At 42.2% G+C, this 18108-nt stretch overlaps 1 protein-coding gene across 2 annotated transcripts in view; it reads right to left on the bottom strand.

Moving 5' to 3' along the window:
- The window catches only part of POP1 (POP1 homolog, ribonuclease P/MRP subunit), a 36173-nt gene extending 18145 nt beyond the window's left edge, over positions 1–18028 (bottom strand). The window contains exons 1-9 of one of the 2 annotated variants that reach the window (XM_043879357.1): positions 17928–18028; positions 10389–10529; positions 8767–8934; positions 7375–7550; positions 5663–5911; positions 2160–2247; positions 1590–1777; positions 651–907; positions 445–538 (exon numbers count right to left, since the gene is read on the bottom strand). In XM_043879357.1, coding sequence (XP_043735292.1) covers positions 445–538; positions 651–907; positions 1590–1777; positions 2160–2247; positions 5663–5911; positions 7375–7550; positions 8767–8934; positions 10389–10527 — 1359 coding nt within the window. In that variant the 5' untranslated portion in view covers positions 10528–10529; positions 17928–18028. Of the gene's footprint in view, positions 1–444; positions 539–650; positions 908–1589; positions 1778–2159; positions 2248–5662; positions 5912–7374; positions 7551–8766; positions 8935–10388; positions 10530–13712; positions 13758–17927 lie in introns of those variants that run through there. The other variant, XM_043879358.1, reaches the window with a different exon arrangement.
- Positions 18029–18108: the final 80 nt, after the last annotated feature.

Raw genomic sequence — 18108 nt, forward strand, 5'->3', positions numbered from 1 at the left:
ACAGCATCCTTGCAAAAAGTTCTACTGAACAGAGGTTCATTTGACACATTGCTCTCAACCTGCTAGACCATCCTGAGAATGAACCCCAGAGATGCATCACACAAATACAAACAAAGAAACCTGGCACATACTTTCAGGGATTTTAGGGGTGGCTCCCTGTTACCTACTTACCTGTGGAGCAGAAGTTAAGACCCTTTACAAAATTCAGAAGCTGCAGGAGCAGTCTGTATTTAAATAAGAACCAATCAGTTTACTTGCTATATTCACTTAGATTTGCTATTCTAGGAGAAATGAAAGATAAAAATCTCTGATAATAAGCATAAACAGGCAAACAAACATGTATAAGCTATGGCCCCAAATGCTGCCGAATTAAACATTAGGTTTCACAAATTTGCTAAGAAGGACCTGACCAGAACAAAGCAATGCAATCAGGTTTACTCTTACGGTGTGGACGGAAGCAGCTTTGAGCGCCTCAGTTAAGATGCAGTGAGAAAGAGGACCGATCAGCCGGAATCTGTTCATCTCCATCGTCAAATCACTGAAAGAAAGAGAAGGGCTTTATACTGCATATAATGTCTGTCTCACTGACAAAAACAGAGCCCGCCTTCACTGAAAACATTCAGTAGGTTCAGAGGAGGTTCAGCCCATACCGGATCACGATGCCTGTGCTTGGGGAGAGCCAAGAATATGGCTGAAGTGGATCTCTAGTTCCATCACCAATGACTTTTTTAACTGGCTGAGTGTTTTCCCCATCATCTTTCCGTTTTCTTTTCTTGCCGATTTTTTCTTCAGGCAGGTCAATCTGGCTTTTCTCTTGAGACGGTGTCAGAAGGGGATCTGGGATCCAGACAGTTGCCTCGGTAGGTTCCATACACTGGCACACTGCTTTTACCTCCTCTAAGATATCCTAAGGACACGTTCAGACATTTTAAACTCCGAATTTAAATACAAGTTTAAGTTGGTTTAGTTTATTTTTTCTACCTGTAAAAATTTATATGCTTATCTCACAAAAATGAAGCTAAATTTAAAATTGTCAAAAAGCTTTTTTGATTCCTCTGAGTAGTGCCTGACACATAAAACAAAAAAAAAGAACTCCTAAAAGTCCAAAATTAATGAAAACAACGTGACTACTCTGACCAATTTTTTTTAAAAACTAGTTTAAAGACAAATTTGGAGAAAATTTACAGTCCACTGTATGAAAGCAATGAGTATGCTAAAAGAGGGAAGCTAAGCTAAATGCAGTATTAAAAAATCATCAGAATTACTCAAAACAGATTCTCATCATCAAACTGGCTCTAACAAGCACATGAATGCAATGAACCAATTCAGAATGATGGAAGCGTTAGTTCTATGCACCATTTCAAGCCATTTGTATAAGACTGGTTTCATCTCTACTTCTACTCAGGGCTTACCAAAAGTCAGGTCAAGATTTGCTTCACTTATTAATATTAACATAACTATCCTCCCTATATTCCAATACCAAGCAATCAGTCAAACTTTCACACAATTTAAATTTCTGTAGCACTGATTTCTAACAGCAATCAAGGACCCAGCGACTGAGTGATGAGAAATAATGTCACGGATTATACCTGTTTCAGAGCTGGATGAAGCCAGATCCACAGCTGCCTGCTCTCAGCAGCGTCACCAGGCGCCCCCCGGGCCTTCCACATAAATGTCACAGGACCCAGCATTTCTAGGGGATATTTATTTGCCCTGTAAAGCATGACGCTCCCTTGGCACTTTCCAGACAAACAGTGGACTGCAGCAAAAGTCAATCCTGACATAAACAAAAACAAAATTCCAAGATTATTTACTGTCTATCTTCACGACAGATGAGATTTTAGTTTTGGTCGTTGCTTAGATCAAATCCTGGCACATGATAAGTTCTCAAATAAATTTATTGAGAAAATGATTTAATGAATTTTGAGTTTCTTCCTACCTAGATTTACTACACCAGAATAATGGTTTTCTCACTTTATACTCAGCAATGTTAGAAATGATTTAAAAGCTACCCCAAGCTTTCCTTACATGAACATTCTTGTCAGGAAGAACTATCTCTGTAAAGCCTGTTTAAATTCCAAAATATTTAAGCAGACACTTGTTCATGAAATGAATAAATATACAGACTTAAACAGGACTCAGCTTTGAAACAAGTTTACCTGTGTCTATGCTACACATTGAAGAAAGTGCTTTCAGTATTTCTTCCTCTTTGCCCTTCAACTCCAAACAACAGTAGTAGGATAAATCCTATAAAAAGAGGGAGATACTATTAAATACTTGAATTTCCATTTAAAATGTAAGTGGCAGTGTCCTACTTTTCAGAAAGGAAATATGTGTTTTTTCCTATATTCACAGATAAGTTCCAAGTGATTTGTAAAAACTACTGCCTTTAAGGATTATCCCGCCCCAAAATCACCTAAAGTGAAAAATCTAAGTAGAATAAGCAAGACTGTAATAAATTCAGCAAAATTATGTTAAGGATGCTCACTTTGGTTAGCTAATTTAGGACTTTAGGATTATTCAACACTGAGCCTAAAGACACATGAGGCAATTTACCCCACATTTCTCCCCTGCTCAGTCTCTCTCTTTTGTTTGTTTAATATTATTTATTTGGCTGCTCTGGATCTTAGCTGTTGACATGAAGGATCTAGTTTCCTGACCAGGGATCAAAACCAGGCCCCCTGCATTGGAAGCATGGAGTCTTAGCCACTGGACCACCAGGGAATTCCCATCCCCTGCTCAGTATTAACCACGATATCCAACTTTGACTAAGCAATGTACAAGGAAAAATGTAAGTAATGAGAATAAAGTCTTATCAATTTAAATAGGATGAAGAGAGCTCAGACTGAGCTAATAAAATCAATTATGTTAAAGACATAATAATGGTTAATAGTTACTGAAAGGTTACTGAGTGTCAGAGCAGGGTTAACCCTGTACTGGACTGTCATTTAATCTTCCCAACACCTGCGATCAGATGCCAGCACTAACTTATTTGCCAGGTGAAGACACTGAGACAGACTGCTACTTGAGCAGTCATGTCATCAGAAAGGGGAGAAGCTGGCATTCGAGTCAGGCTCACTGACCCCCGAGCTAACCCCTCTGCCACAGCTCCTCTAAGCAAATCCAGTACACACAGAAACTAAAATGCAAAGTACAGCAAAGGCTCCCACAAACTCATGTTCATCTGTGCTGACAGAAATCTTCCAGCAACAGTGATCCACTCCCAGCTGTCAGTGGCAGATGAACCCCACTAGAGTGTGTTCAACTGGCTGACAACAGAGAATGATGGTTAAGAGCATGGAACTCTGGAGCCAGACTGCTAAGTTACTTCAGTCGTGTCCGACTCTGTGCGACCCCATAGACGGCAGCCCACCAGGCTCCCCCGTCCCTGGGATTCTCCAGGCAAGAGCACTGGAGTGGGTTGCCATTTCCTTCTCTAATGTGTGAAAGTGAAAAGTGAAAGTGAAGTCACTCAGTCGTGTCCGACTCGTAGCGACCCGATGGACTGCAGCCTACCAGGCTCCTCCATCCACAGGATTTTCCAGGCAAGAGTACTGGAGTGGGGTGCCATCGCCTTCTCCAGGATCCAGACTACCTGGGCTCAAATCCCAGCTTCACCACTCATTAGGTGTAAGGCTGTGGGTAAACTGCCCAACTTCTCTGTACTTCAGCTTCCTCATTTGTAAAATGGAAATAATAGTAAACACTTACCCAATACTGTTGTTGTAAGGATTAAGCGAGCAAACATATGCAAAGTACTAAAACAGACATTAAGTATTCAAAAATATTTATTACTAGCTATCATTTTTATTACTTAGGGCTGATGTAAAGAAAGTATGGGATAACAGCAAAAATTCTGCCCCAAATGAGAAGTAACTATGTCTGCCTTAAAATCTGAGTGATGGTAGAGGAGAAAGCATGGGCCACGGGAGTCAGCTTCCAAGAGCTAGGTAGGTCACCAACAAGCTGTGTGGCCCTGGGAAAGTCACTTGATCACTCTGCATCCCAGTCCCGCAATGTAAAATGAAGAATTTGACTCTAATCCATGATTTCTGCTGCTGAGTCTTCAAATCAAAGGCTCTTAAGAGGTTCCTGTATTTACTTTATACCCATTAGGAAGGCAATTATCAAAAAAGAAAAAAGAAAACACCAAGTGTTGGTGAGGATGTGGAGAAACTGCTGATGGGCATGTAAAATGGTACAGCCTCTATGGAAAACAGTATGATGGTTCCTCAAAAATTTAAACCAAGAACTTCATGAGCCAGCAGTTTCACTCTTGGGTATGTACTCAAAAGAACTGAAAGCAAAGAACTGAAGGGATGTTTGTACACCCATGTTCACAGCAGCATTATTTACAATAGCCAAGAAGTAGAAACCACCCAAAAGTGGATCAGCTTTGATAGATGAATGGATAAACACAATGTGGTATAAAATACAATGGAATATCATTCAGCCTTAAAAATGAGGGAAATTCTGACACATGATACAACATGGATGAACCTTGAAGACATCATGCTAACGGAAATAAGCCAGTGTCAAAAATACAAGTATTATATAATTCTACTCACGTGAGCCACCAAGAGGGGTCAAACTCATAAAGATGAAAAGTAGAATGGTAGCTGAGAGACCAGGGCGAGACAGGAATGGGGACTTTCAGCTTGAGGAGACAAACAAGTCCCGGAGATGGATGATAATGAGTCACACAACAATGTGAATATACTTAAGACCTAAGTAATAAGTACCACGGAAGTGCAGACTTAAAAATAAAATGGCAAATCTGATGTTATGTCTTTTTTACCACAATTTTTTTTCAGGTTCTTGTATTGATTATTCTGCTATATTGCTCTCAAGAGGAATCAGAGGATGCTAATACTAACAGCTTTCTAAAGTTGGCCAAGGCCATCCTGCCATTGAAAGGCCCTCTGCAAAGAAAAGATTGCTAGACATGTACTGAAAAAAAGAGGAAGCAATTTCATGCGGAGTTGGGGGGAGTGGGGCAGGCAGCTGGGGTGGAGGAGCTAGGACAGCCAAGACAGACAAAGACTATTATGCAGCTCTAAAATCAGCTCTAAAATCAACTGTCCTCTCAAAGGCTTTAAAACACACTTCCCAGCAGAGATGTTTCTCAAATATCTATGGTGGCGAATGACTGCTAAATGAATCAATGCTGAATAAACCTGGCGCATGACCAAGCCCCCGTGGGCTCTGGTTTCTACTTATTTCTCCAGAACTAATCTCGCCCTAATGTTGGCCCCGCTCTCACTCTCTTCATCTTTGTCACGCTGAGTTTATGTCAATCCTTCCCTAGCTGGCTGCCTTCTACCTTCCCCACTCTGGCAATTTCTTATCCCTTAGAGTTCGGCTCAAACAGCACTTGCATAGGGAAGCACTCCTGTTCTCATTATGAATACTCCTAGTATTGCACAGTTTTCCCTTACAACTGAATATCAGGCTAATTATCTGATTGTCAGTCTCCTCCAAAACTTTAGGCAGCTTCAACTCCAGCATCTAGCAAAATGGTTCTCACCCAGTAATTATTTTTAAAATATATAATCTTAGGTAGGGCTTTGGCCTACCACGAACTCTTCTAAAAGGGTTGGGAAGAGCCTAAATAGAAACAGAGGGGAGCGCGCCGAGTGGCAGCTGGCTTCAGAGAGCGTACCTGGAGGAGGCAGCGGCTCGTCATGGCCCGGTAGCAGGCTCTGTGGCTCTTGACTGTCGGCCTCTCCCCCAGGCAGTAGCCCCACCTCTTGACCATGTGAAACCGCTTCGCGTGCCAGATGTGCGTTTCCAGCCATTTGTTCTTCTTCTGTCTCCGGTTAAATTCCAGTATGCGGTTTATGTGACATCGTCGAGCTTTATGGCACTTATTTTTTGAGTGTTCTTTTTTCTGATGAACCGCTTTCTCTGCCTACAGTTTCAAGAAGACAGGCAGATCCCGGTTTGTGACCATCTCAAAACAAAGTTAAGTGTTAGGAATTCAAAGAGCTGATTTTAGGTGAAGTGAAATACCTTACGGACTCCACTAGTTTAATTTTTTAACTTGGTGATCTTTTCCAATGAAAGTAGAGGAGGTCGCAGAAAGAATGAAGATTTTAGGAAAAGGCAAACCTAGGAAGGAAGCTCAGTTCTATCACTCATGAACTGGGCAAACTTTGGGGCCTGGGAAGATTAGAATATTTACAAAATGTTCAACATAGTAAGTCAAACTGATGTGTGGCTATCAATATCAGACAGCAAGAAAGAATAAATCAAATGCTAGCTCTTTGTTGTTTTCTTTCTATGGTTTTTTTAACCTCGAAGATCATAATTAAACCCAAAACCAACGACCAAAAATATAAAAGTGGGAAAAACCTACACAACTCATATCACTTAAGTACTGAAAGACAAATGCTAAATGCTATCATAAAGAAACAGACTTCCCATTAAATCTAGAAAGTACAAAATTCCTGTTTAGTTTTCACTCTTCCTCTCTTCCATAGCTAAGCTAAACTTCTGTGGGAAAAACTCTTCTCCATTAGTTTGTGGGCCCCTTAAGAATAAGGATTTTACCTTAATGGACTCTAACCCCACCACCAGCGTCATGCCAGTGCCTAGAAGGCACTTGATAAAGAAATTTTGAATCAATTAATGAAGACAAAGGGTGTTTGGACAATCACAGAATGACCAAACCAAGAATTTTGGTAAAGCCAAAAAAAAACCAGGACTTGAACAAAAATTAAATCCAAGTACAAGTTTTCAATTTTAAAAAAGACAAAAGGCAATCTTTTAAACTTCTAGCTCTAGACTGGTCACACTCCAAAGTGCAGAGCTAAATTACTTACCTGGTAAGAAGGTCAAAATTTATTTTAAATCTGACTGGGGAACACCAACTGTTTAACATCATAAAGAGAGAGAGGTTTCAAATGCTATATTTAAAAGTAGCTATAATATCCAGCAGCATGCTAATTTTGGGGGTATGGGGTTAACGGGGGAAAGATAATGAAAAACCAAAAAATATGCAAAATGAGTATGTTATTTCTTAGTTTTCATTTTAATAAATTCTATTAGGCTGCTGCTGCTAAGTCGCTTCAGTTGTGTCCGACTCTGTGCGACCCCACAGACGGCAGCCTACCAGGCTCCCCCGTTCTTGGGGAGCATGGATACCCTGAAGGGTATGGATGGCAGTTTATATTTTTAACAAGGATGGGGTGGTGCCAAAGACAACTTTAAAACAAAAAAGACAAATCAGGACCTCTAAGAAGGTGGTGAGAGAGTCCTGGCAAGAACAGTGGAGTGGGTTGCCATTTCCGTCTCCAATTCTACTAGGCTAATACTTCTCAATTTCTTTAAAGAACTACTAACCCAAACATTTACACTAAAGGACTCTCGTACCTCTTTCTGGGCAATCTCCCGTAACCGCCGAGGAAGGCGTTTGACATTGTGGCTCATGGCTCTTCGTCTCATGTGCCGTGGCAGAGTCTGGAAAACCAGCGAATTAGAAGATTTCTGGGTCACTGCTTTCAACATGGCACTGATTTCAGCAGCTCGGGCTTGAGCAAAAGTAGAAGCTGTCAAAGGAAATAGCAATGCCATTAAAAACTCATCTTGAATCAATACTTTTCTTGGCAGATTTCAGGAAGAAAATAGATTTTAAGTACATGAGCTTACAATTCATCTACTGTGCTAACCCCCTAATAGATTAACACCAACAGTAGTTATTTCTGTGTTACATGATTGTGAAACTGTCCTTCAACTTATATTTTTCAAGTTTTCTGCAAGGATTCAGTTCTACTTTCCTAATCAGAAAAAGAGTTTAAAAAAATAAGCTTAAAAGGTTTTCTTTTTTAAAACAGAGGGCTACATGCAATATAATCACAACCATTCTTAAGTGTAATAATCCCACAAGAAAACAAAGAAAAAACAAAATCTAAGTTTTGATTCCAAGGGTTTTCTTCCTTAATAGTTTCTGCTTTTTTTACAAATATATAACCATAATTATTTTTAGTTTTCTTTATTGAAAAATAGACTTTTTTTTTTTCCTAAAGAATAAACAAAGTGCTGGAGACACTTAAGTGAAATCCTCCAAGAAGGCATAAAGACCATAAGAATACAGAGTTATGAGGTAGTGGGGATGAGGGTGAACGAGGGGGCCTCAGGAAACCAGGCAACAAAGGGCCTGGAGACAGGACCTCACAGGCCTTGACTGCCCTCAGACTGCGCTGAATTTGGTTTTATCTTTGGAGATGTGTGCTGAAGGGTATGGATGGCATTTTATATTTTTTAACAAGGATGGGGTGGTGCCAAAGACAACTTTAAGACAAAAAAGACAAATCAGGACCTCTAAGAAGGTGGTGAGAGAGAGGGGGGAGAGCAAGCAGGCCCAGGCAGTGAGTCCAGGCTGCAGGTGAGACACACCTGAAGTGAAAGTCGCTCAGTCGTGTCCGAGTCTGAGACCCCATGGACTACACGGTCCCTGGAAGTCTCCAGGCCAGGATACTGGAGTGGGTACCCTGTCTGTCCTCCAGGGGATCTTCCCAACCCAGGTCTCTCGCATTGCGGGCAGATTCTTTACCAGCTGAGCCACCAGGGAAGCCCAAGAATACTGGAGTGGGTAGCCTCTCCCTTCTCCAGCAGATCTTCCAGACACAGGAATCGAACCCAGGGGTCTCCTGCATTGCAGGCAGATTCTTTACTAACTGAGCCACCAGAGAGCACTAGAAATCTGGCTGCAGGAGAAACAGAGCTCACAGCCCAACCACGCTTGGCCTCCGTACAGACACCTACCAGTTATATACTTGGGAATCTCCTGAGAAGTGCCCTCGGGACCCGCTTTCCATCCTCCCTTTTTTCTAAAGGTTACCCTCGAGGAAGGCTGCTCTTTCGCATCAGACTCAGCCAGCGGACGGTGGGTCGTTCTGGTCTGCCGCTGTCGGGAAGTTCCAGGATGAGACTCTAGTATGTTTTCAAAAAGAAAACAAGAAGAAACAGGTCACTTTTATCAGAGATAAGGATGAGAGTGTTGGGCGACAACAATGATCGGGATTTTAGTCCTGTAACCCCCCTGTAAGGTGGCTATTCCTGTCCTCCCCCGCAAGAGGAGGGATCCCAGGTGGGGAGGTGAATTGACTTGCCCAAGGTCACACAGCTAGGAGGCGGCATGCTAGCTAACCATGTCCCTGTGACACTTGGATACAACAGATACAAGGGAATTTTCTCCATATAAATAGTACAATGTGAATTTTACACCCAAGTTCCCTTAAATACTACAGTTCACCTGATTGTGCATATTTATTCTTTCATCTTAATGCTCTGGCACACTCCAATGGATAGCCGCTATGCTAAGAAAGAAATAAAGGCAATTTCTATACATATGCCTGGGCATTCAAACCATTCTGACTTCAAGATATCATCAAATCCCTCTCTGTGAACACAGAAAGATCAGTGGAGACTTTCACTGCATTCTTGCTTATTTCCATTGTGGTGACAATTATTAAGCCCCTATAATCATGAAACATGTTGCAAAGTCTGTCATTGTGAGATATAAATGAGATACGACGTGTTAAGGCTTCTCACCTGGCCTGTTGGGCGTCAGTGTTGCATCTCAATCTATTTTCTATTTCCTGTGTTGACTAATAAACAGCTATCCCCTTCACATCACCTTATAAGATTTCTAAAGTCAGTACAAAAGTTAAATGCAGACATGAGAAAGGCACTGTATTTCTTTTAAGAAACATACCAGTGTTATTTAATAAACTGTTAAGGTACAGATAAAATGCATCAGCTCTAAAATACGTACAGCCAGTTCATTATTCCCAGCCGCTATGTTCTAGAAAGTCACAGCCAACAGTGAACGAGTGAACACTGAGCCCTTGCTCCTAGAGGAAGGAGCATGCGTGTATGTGTGTTACATATATCTCAGAGATTACGGTCTTAAATCGTGAGAACAACTCAGTCTTTCCTTTCTTTTCCAAAGAGAAAATGAGGTTCAGAAGTGTTAAGTGACCTGCCTGGGGCGGCCGCACAATCGGCATCCAAACCCCTATGACAGCTGGGGTTTCTTACACTACACAGCCCCGCCACACAGCCCTGCCCCATCAGCCTCCTTCCTCTGGTAGGAAGGTCAAACAGGACTGCACTGGGAACTCCACTGGAAATACCCGCATCAGGTGAATCAAAAATTTTCCCACTCTTGGCATGACCACCAAAGTGCCATGAGGATTAACTTTGGGGTTACAAATTTAGCACCTAGGAGAATTTGCAAATACAAAGCTTGCAAATAATAAGGGTCAATTGTATCTATTTTTAATCTAGCTCCTCCATCATTTAGATTATGATTACCAAAGGAACTGACAAAAGCAATCTGATCCACAGGGAAGTGTCTGTAGAGAGTACCATGTGTATCTTACCTTTTTGAGACTGGAAAGGTTTTCCACCTCCATTATGGTGCTTTACACCACTGTCAGCCACAAAGCCAGAGGATAAAGTCACATTGGTGGGCTGGTTTCTCATTTTCTTTGCATGTTTTCTTTCTTTTGCATTAGACATTTCTGGAAAGAAAGTAATAAATTTTGAAATAAATTTCAAAAATAAAAATAAATTTAATGAATAAATGTTCATGTGATTTAGAATTTGAATCTTCAATATAATACATCTCCATTTATTATAGACAGGTTAATGACACTAAAATGTTATCATAGGGAACTTCCTTGGTGACCCAGTAGTTAAGACTTGGCCTTCCGGTGGAAGAGGCGCAGGTTCGATCCTGGTCGGGGAGCTAAGATACCACCTGGCCAAAAGACGGAAACATAAAAACAGAAGCAACAGTGTAACAAATTCAATAAAGACTTTAAAAATGGTCTACATTAAAAAAAAAAAAAAAAAAACCTAAAAAAAAGTTACTGATACTGATCAACAGCAGGCATTTATAACCAGAGGGACTAGTATTAACACCAAAAACTCTTCATTCAACAGAAAAAAATAACCGTGTTGTACTGTCAAATAACTGAATCATGTACCAGGGTTGACACTGCATAAAGTTTGTTGGCAGGATGAAAAATGAAGATAAGATCCCTATGACCTTGTAAAAAAATTTAATTAGCTAAAACAGTTTATCAAAATTAAGTGAAACAAGAGCCATGTGAATCAATGAAAAACAAAATACACTATTCCAAGATGATACCCTCACCAAAAATGGAACATAAATTACTAACATTTTCATTTCTACTACTGAGATGAGGCCAGCTGTACCTTTAATTTAGGACAGCAAAAGATTTCAATTTAAAGGACAAAGGGACAAAAACCTAGTGGAGCTTGATTCCACAGCGGTTCTCAGCTCTCAAACTCAACGCCCCCTTTCTTTTACTGAAGAGCTTGAAACACCTGTCTTCTATTTTTAAATGAAATTCATTAATTATGTAACCTACTACACACATAACTTTTATCAAAACAAGTCCTATAATATGTGCCCTCATTGTGATGTACAAAGTGAAAGCGAAGTTGCTCAGTCATGTCCAACTCTTTGCGACCCCATGGACTGTAGCCTACCAGGCTCCTCCATCCGTGGGATTCTCCAGACAAGAATACTGGAGTGGGTTGCCATTTCCTTCTCCAGGAGATCTTCCCAAACCAGGAATTGAAGCTGGGTCTCCCACATTGCAGGCAGACGCTTTATCATCTGAGCCACCAGGAAAGCTCCCGTTGTGATGCAAGGGAGAACTAAAAGTAATTAGTGAAGTGAAAGTCACTCAGTCGTGTCCGACTCTTTGTGACCCCAAGGACCATACAGTTCATGGAATTCTCCAGGCCAGAATACTGGAGTGGGTAGCCTTTCCCTTCTCCACAGGATCTTCCCAACCCAGGGATCAAACCCAGGTCTCCCGCATTGCAGGCGGATTCTTTACCAGCTAAGCCACAAGGGAAGCCCAAAAGTAATTAAAACAATATCTATTTTCTGTATGTAAGTATTTCACATAACTATATGACGTTATGAAATAGAGGTATGTTTAACCCAGGGGGATAATCACAGATCCAGGTGCCAACAGAGGCATGGGCCCAATCTGCAGAGCTGAAGTGGGATCCTAGAAGCCCCCACACAACAGTCATTAACTCTTTGCTTGCTGACTGTAGGGAGGGAAGGGTCCTGCAGGAAGGAGACACTAGGAGGCTGGGAAGCTCAGTGCAGCCACAACCAAGCTATTCTCCAAGCATTTAAATGTTTTAACACTAGCCTTTACTCATACCTATACATAGAATTACATGCCCGCAACAGCTACAAAGGCAAAGAGATATAGGTGTATATCTGTTAAGACAGGGTAGTAATGCCACTGGCGACATCGTTCTCTAAATTCATAAACACTCTTTGGTAAAGTACAAATTTTATTTTTAAAGTTCAATCTTGCCTTTTTATTGTATTCCTGGAAAATTCAGTGCATATTAAATCCATGCAGCCACTCCTTTACGCAAAGCAGAGTCAGGTACCGTACACTGCAGGACGGCTAACATCCCCGGCCCCTGTCTAGTAAATGGCAGCAGTGTTACCCCAATCACTATGCTGACCACCTGCACAGACTTTCAAAATTCACCTCAGGATTTGCACCACATCCGATGAATGCCACTGAGTTAAATTCACTTATCTTCTTTCCAATTCAATACTTCATACAAAATTAAGAGTAATCTATGTGGCAGAGTGTTTAAGAGCCTTTACTTCAAATGAGAAAGACCTGGATTCAGATATCTTCCTTAACACTTTCTAGCCATATAATCTTAGGAAAATTATTATCTCTTTTTGAGCTTCAGTCTCCCTTTCTATAAATGAGAATAATCCACAAATGGTTGTAGGGTAATGTACCCAAGACAATGCATGGGGCTCTGCATAAACTAAGGGCTCAGTTTATGGTAACTCTTAAATAAAAAATGAAGTAACAGAAATGTATCTCATTTCACTTTCTCACTCCACTCTGTTTTCACTTACATGGAAAACAACTTGATCTACACTCTAAAATATTTTCCAAACCTAAAAAGTATGTAGTAAGTAAACGGAGCTCTGCAGAACTCGTTGATTAGTAAAGGTCTTAATTCAGATCAGACTGTACTAAGAATCATTCAAAATTACCCTACAAAATAGTTTAGTCCACCTGAATCAGAACTTCCCCAGCAAAACACACCACTACCTGGGAGCCCTGGCTGGGATACCAAATTTAGGAATCAGAAATCATATCTCTGAGCTTAGGTTTGAGAGTAGAAAATAAGCAGACTGAATTAGCAAGGATTCTCAAACAGTTCGGATGCCAGAAGAGGATGAATATAGAATACATCCTTATGAAGTCTGAGGATTTAGTTTAAAATAGCTTCCAGCAGGAATTTTAACTCTTACCTTTAACATTATGTGAATTTTACATCTATTCCTAACAGTCACAGTTTTTGTTTGTTTTCATAGCTATTTTAGTCAAAACTTTATGAGCACTAATAAGTATGTGCCAGGCTTTATAAAAGTATTTTCTCTCAAATATTCACATAAATTGGACATGTCATGTTTTCCCATCCAGCATATTATCCCCTGGCTGATCAGACACAACCCTTGGTAAGGTAGAATCTGGTCTGAAAACCAGGGAATTAAACAGGTGATCTCTGATTTCTTTTAATCTAAAAAACTGGTGACTCAGATTTAATAAAATCTGCGTAAGGAATACAGGCATGCTATTTCACAAGAAATATTAATATTTCCAGTTTACCACAGTTCAGTTGCTCAGTCGTGTCTGACTCTTTGCAACCCCATGGACTGCAGCATGCCAGGCTTCCCTGTCCATCACCAATTTTCAGAGCTTGCTCAAACTAATGTCCATCAAGTCGGTGTTGTTATCCAACCATCTCATCCTCTGTCATCCCCTTTTCCTCCTGACTTCAATCTTTCCCAGCATCAGGGTCTTTTCCAATGAGTCAGTTCTTCGCATCAGGTGGCCAAAGTATTGGAGTTTCAGCTTCAGCATCAGTCCTTCCAGTGAATATTCAGAACTGACTTCTTTTAGGATTGACTGGTTTGATCTCCTTGTAGTCTACAGGTCTCTCAAGAGTCTTCTCCAATACCACTCAAGTTTAATTATCTGTAATGCTTCAAGAGAGTGCCTATTTAAAGAATCATATGGTGAAGTGTTTTGTAAATTAAAAACACCTCCTAATTATCCAGTTTAATCAAATTTAATAAGCTTGGGGGTACCTATATGTGCTTAATAGCTTTGGGTTGTGTATATACCAAAGTAGCACATGGGTGCGGCATCTTTCCTTAAAGAATTACTCACCTTAAGCACCAGTATTTATTGAGAAATTCGTGTGTCAGGCCCTATTCCCCATGCCTTACTCATCTATTCTTACAACCCTGTGAGGGAAGTACTAACAATATTCTCATGTCATAAATGGAAAAAACTGAGGCACAGAGAGGTAAAACTAAGCTTGTGATTGTGCAGGGACTCAAACCAGCCGGTCTGGAGCTATTCACTATTCTTAAAACAAAAACAGTTAGAGAACAAGACCACATACAGTAAAAGATGAAAGGGTTTCCCTGGTGGCTCAGTGGTAAAGAATCCTCCTGCCAATGCAAGAGACTTGGGTTTGATCCCTGATCCAGGAAGATCCCACATCCCAAGGAGCAGCTAAGCCCCTGCACAACTAATGAGCCTGTGCCCCAGAGCCCTGGAGCTGCAACTACCGAGACTGCGCGCCCGAGAGCCCATGCTCTGCAACACAAGAAGCCACTGTGGTGAGACGCCTGTGCACCGCAACGAAACAAGTCCCTACTTGCTGCAACTAGAGAAAAGCCTGAGCAGCAACTAACACACAACACAGGGGTCTAAAATGAACAGGAAAAAAAAAAAAATTTTTTTTAAAAGACTAAATTTTGCAGTACAGCACAATAGGAAACAGGATAAGGGAAAGAAAAAGTGTGAATCTACAGGAAAAGTCAATGAGAAAATAAGATTTCATTAGTCACCTGATCTGCCTCTTGAGAAATCGGTATGCAGGTCAGGAAGAAACAGTTAGAACTGGACATGGAACAACGGACTGGTTCCAAATAGGAAAAGGAGTACGTCAAGCCTGTATATTGTCACCCTGCTTATTTAACTTATATGCAGAGTACGTCATGAGAAACACTGGGCTGGAGGAAGCACAAGCTGGAATCAAGATTGCCGGGAGAAATATCAATAACCTCAGATATGCAGATGACACCACCCTTATGGCAGAAAGCAAAGAAGAACTAAAGAGCCTCTTGATGAAAGTGAAAGAGAGTGAAAAAGTTGGCTTAAAGCTCAACATTCAGAAAACTAAGATCATGGTCCCATCACTTCATGGCAAATAGATGGGGAAACAGTGGAAACAGTGGCTGATTTTATTTTCCGGGCTCCAAAATCACTGCAGATGGTGACTGCAGCAATGAAACTAAAAGATACTTACTCCTTGGAAGCAAAGTTATCACCAACCTAGACAGCATATTAAAAAGCAGAGACATTACTTTGCCAACAAAGGTCTGTCTAATCAAGGCTATGGTCCGTCTAGTCAAGGCTATGGTTTTTCCAGTGGTCATGTACGGACGTGAGAGTTGGACTATAAAGAAAGCTGAGCACCGAAGAATTGATGCTTTTGAACTGTGGTGTTGGAGAAGACTCTTGAGAGTCCCTTGGGCTGCAAGGAGATCCAACCAGTTCATCCTAAAGGAGATCAGTCCTGGGTGTTCCTTGGAAGAACTGATGTTGAAACTGAAACTACAATACTTTGGCCACCTCATGCAAAGAGCTGACTCATCTGAAAAGACCCTGATGTTGGGAAAGATTGAGGGCAGGAGGAGAAGGGGACGACAGAGGATGAGATGGTTGGATGGCATCACCGACTCAATGGACATGGATTTGGGTGGACTCGGAGTTGGTGATGGACAGGGAGGCCTGGCATGCTGCGGTTCACAGGGCACAAAGAGTCGGACACGACTAAGTGACTGAACTGTGTCAGAACTTAGGGAAGAAAGTATTCAAGAATCTGCTCTGTGACTTCAGGAGTGAGGACTCTAGATAACGAGAGTGGAAAGAGACAGTAGGAGAGGACAAAACTGAGTAGGCAAGGCTTGGAGGCCAAAACTCTAAACCGTGAAAAAGCTCTGAAGGTTCTCGAGTCAGAGCTGGAAAGCCAAAACCCCACAGTATGTAGAACAAAAAGAGGTGGAAAATGAGGATTCTCTTATGTTTCAGAAGCAGGGGAGGACAGGGATTTTTGCCAGTCTTTTTCACTGCCGCATCTCCAGGACCTAGCAGAGTGTCTTGCACAAAGCAGGGGCTCAATATACATGTGCATGCATAAAAGAAGTGAAACGTGCCTATAATGCATATTTTAACAGTAAAAAATATTTAGCCAAGTACCACTGCTTCTGATACTGCATGACTGAATATCTGCCAAGAGAACAGCTCTGGGGCCATTTGCTGCACCAAGATCAATAATCTCCTACTTGAAATCAGACGCCAGTCACTAGGCTTCTGCAGAGACATCCTGTAAATCTCAAGGGGCTCTCCAGAGGAGGAAGCATGGGGGGAGGGCAGGGGGGAGGTGAACAGTGCCAAGTCTCCTCAAGATCCTCCAAATGACCCATCTTATTCCTTTAGAAAGTGCAAGCCCAGTCCTAGGAGAGCCTGGTGGGGCAAGGCAGAGAAACGACAGACAGAGTGGGCTCAAGATCACAGGGCTGAAGTGTAAACAGATAAAGTAGGAGTTCCCCAGAAAAACAACCAGACAAAGCTTTCTTGGCATTAGAGAAGCCATCTCTTGCCTAAGCCATTTTGTGATCTAAGCCTGGCCACAATGCTTGTCCCTGAACAGCATGGCTCAGTAATAATGATCTTAATGGACCTAAGAAAAACGATCTTAAGATCCCGTGGAGCAGGAAAGGGGCTTCCCTGGTAGCTTGGACGGTAAAGCATCTGCCTACAATGAGGGAGACCAGGGTTCCATCCCTGGGTCGGGAAGATCATCCCTGGTTCGGGAAGATCCCCGGCAGCCCATTCAGTATTTTTGCCTAGGAAATCCCATGGACAAAGGAGCCTGGTGGGCTACAGTCCGTGGGGTCTCAAAGAGGGTCAGACACTGAGCATCTGAAAGGGACCTAAAAAACAACTGTTATCAGGCAGGAGAAGAAGCAATAATAAAAATCAGTTGTAAATTCCCATTTCTATTTCCTTGACCAAGATTAGCCTGAAGCATATTCTCCAGCTGTTTTGCAAAATTTGAACCCGCTTGGGCACTCAATCATCAGATCAACTGGGATGATGCTGCTGACCTTTCTTACGACCCCCTCCCCCGAACCCGTGGCTTCCACTAAAACTAGAACTCTGTTGACCTTTGCCACAAGTCTATGCTGAATTGCCTTCCGCTGGAGCCCCTTCATGAATATGCATGTATCCCTAGCTTAAAACCTGGAGAAGGAAATGGCAACCCACTCCAGTATTCTTGCCTGGAAAATCCCCACGGACGGAAGGAGCCTGGCAGACTACAGTCCAAGGCGTCGCAAAAGAGTCGGACACGACTCAAGAGACTTAACTTACTTTAGCTTAAAAGGCCCCGGATTTCTGTTGGGGAGACACTGCTTTGGGAAAGATCCCCGGTATTCTCCTCACTTGAAGCAAGGAATAAATCCTTCCTTCTGATCTTTGGCTTCATTGAGTCTTTTTGTTTCTTTTTTTTTTTTTTGGCTTGACACCCACCAAGACGTGACCCCAGTTTTCTGGTAAAAGTAGGAGGTGCTAAGCGGGAAGAAGGGGCCCCAAAGCTGGCAGCAAGGGAAGAGTAGGTTATAGCTGGGTGTGAGAGAGAGAACCTGAGAGGAGCCCGGTCAATACTGGGGACCCGCAGGGGGCGGCCACACACTCTCTCCCACATTCGCGAACCCTGGAGGACGCCAGCCCCTCACGACCTACCTGCCAGACGCCCGGTGAGAGGAAACCAGGACTCTCCCCCGAGTCCGGATGACAAGGTTCTGCCACAGTCACCTACGCACCCGGCGCGGAGAGCGAACTGGAGGGCGCATGCGCCAGTGTGACCGCGGCCTCCACGTGGCTCGGAGTCGCACGGAGACTACAACTCCCAGAGGAGGCCCGG

The sequence above is a fragment of the Cervus elaphus genome, chromosome 21 (assembly GCF_910594005.1).
Source record: "Cervus elaphus chromosome 21, mCerEla1.1, whole genome shotgun sequence".
Lineage (NCBI taxonomy): Eukaryota > Metazoa > Chordata > Mammalia > Artiodactyla > Cervidae > Cervus > Cervus elaphus.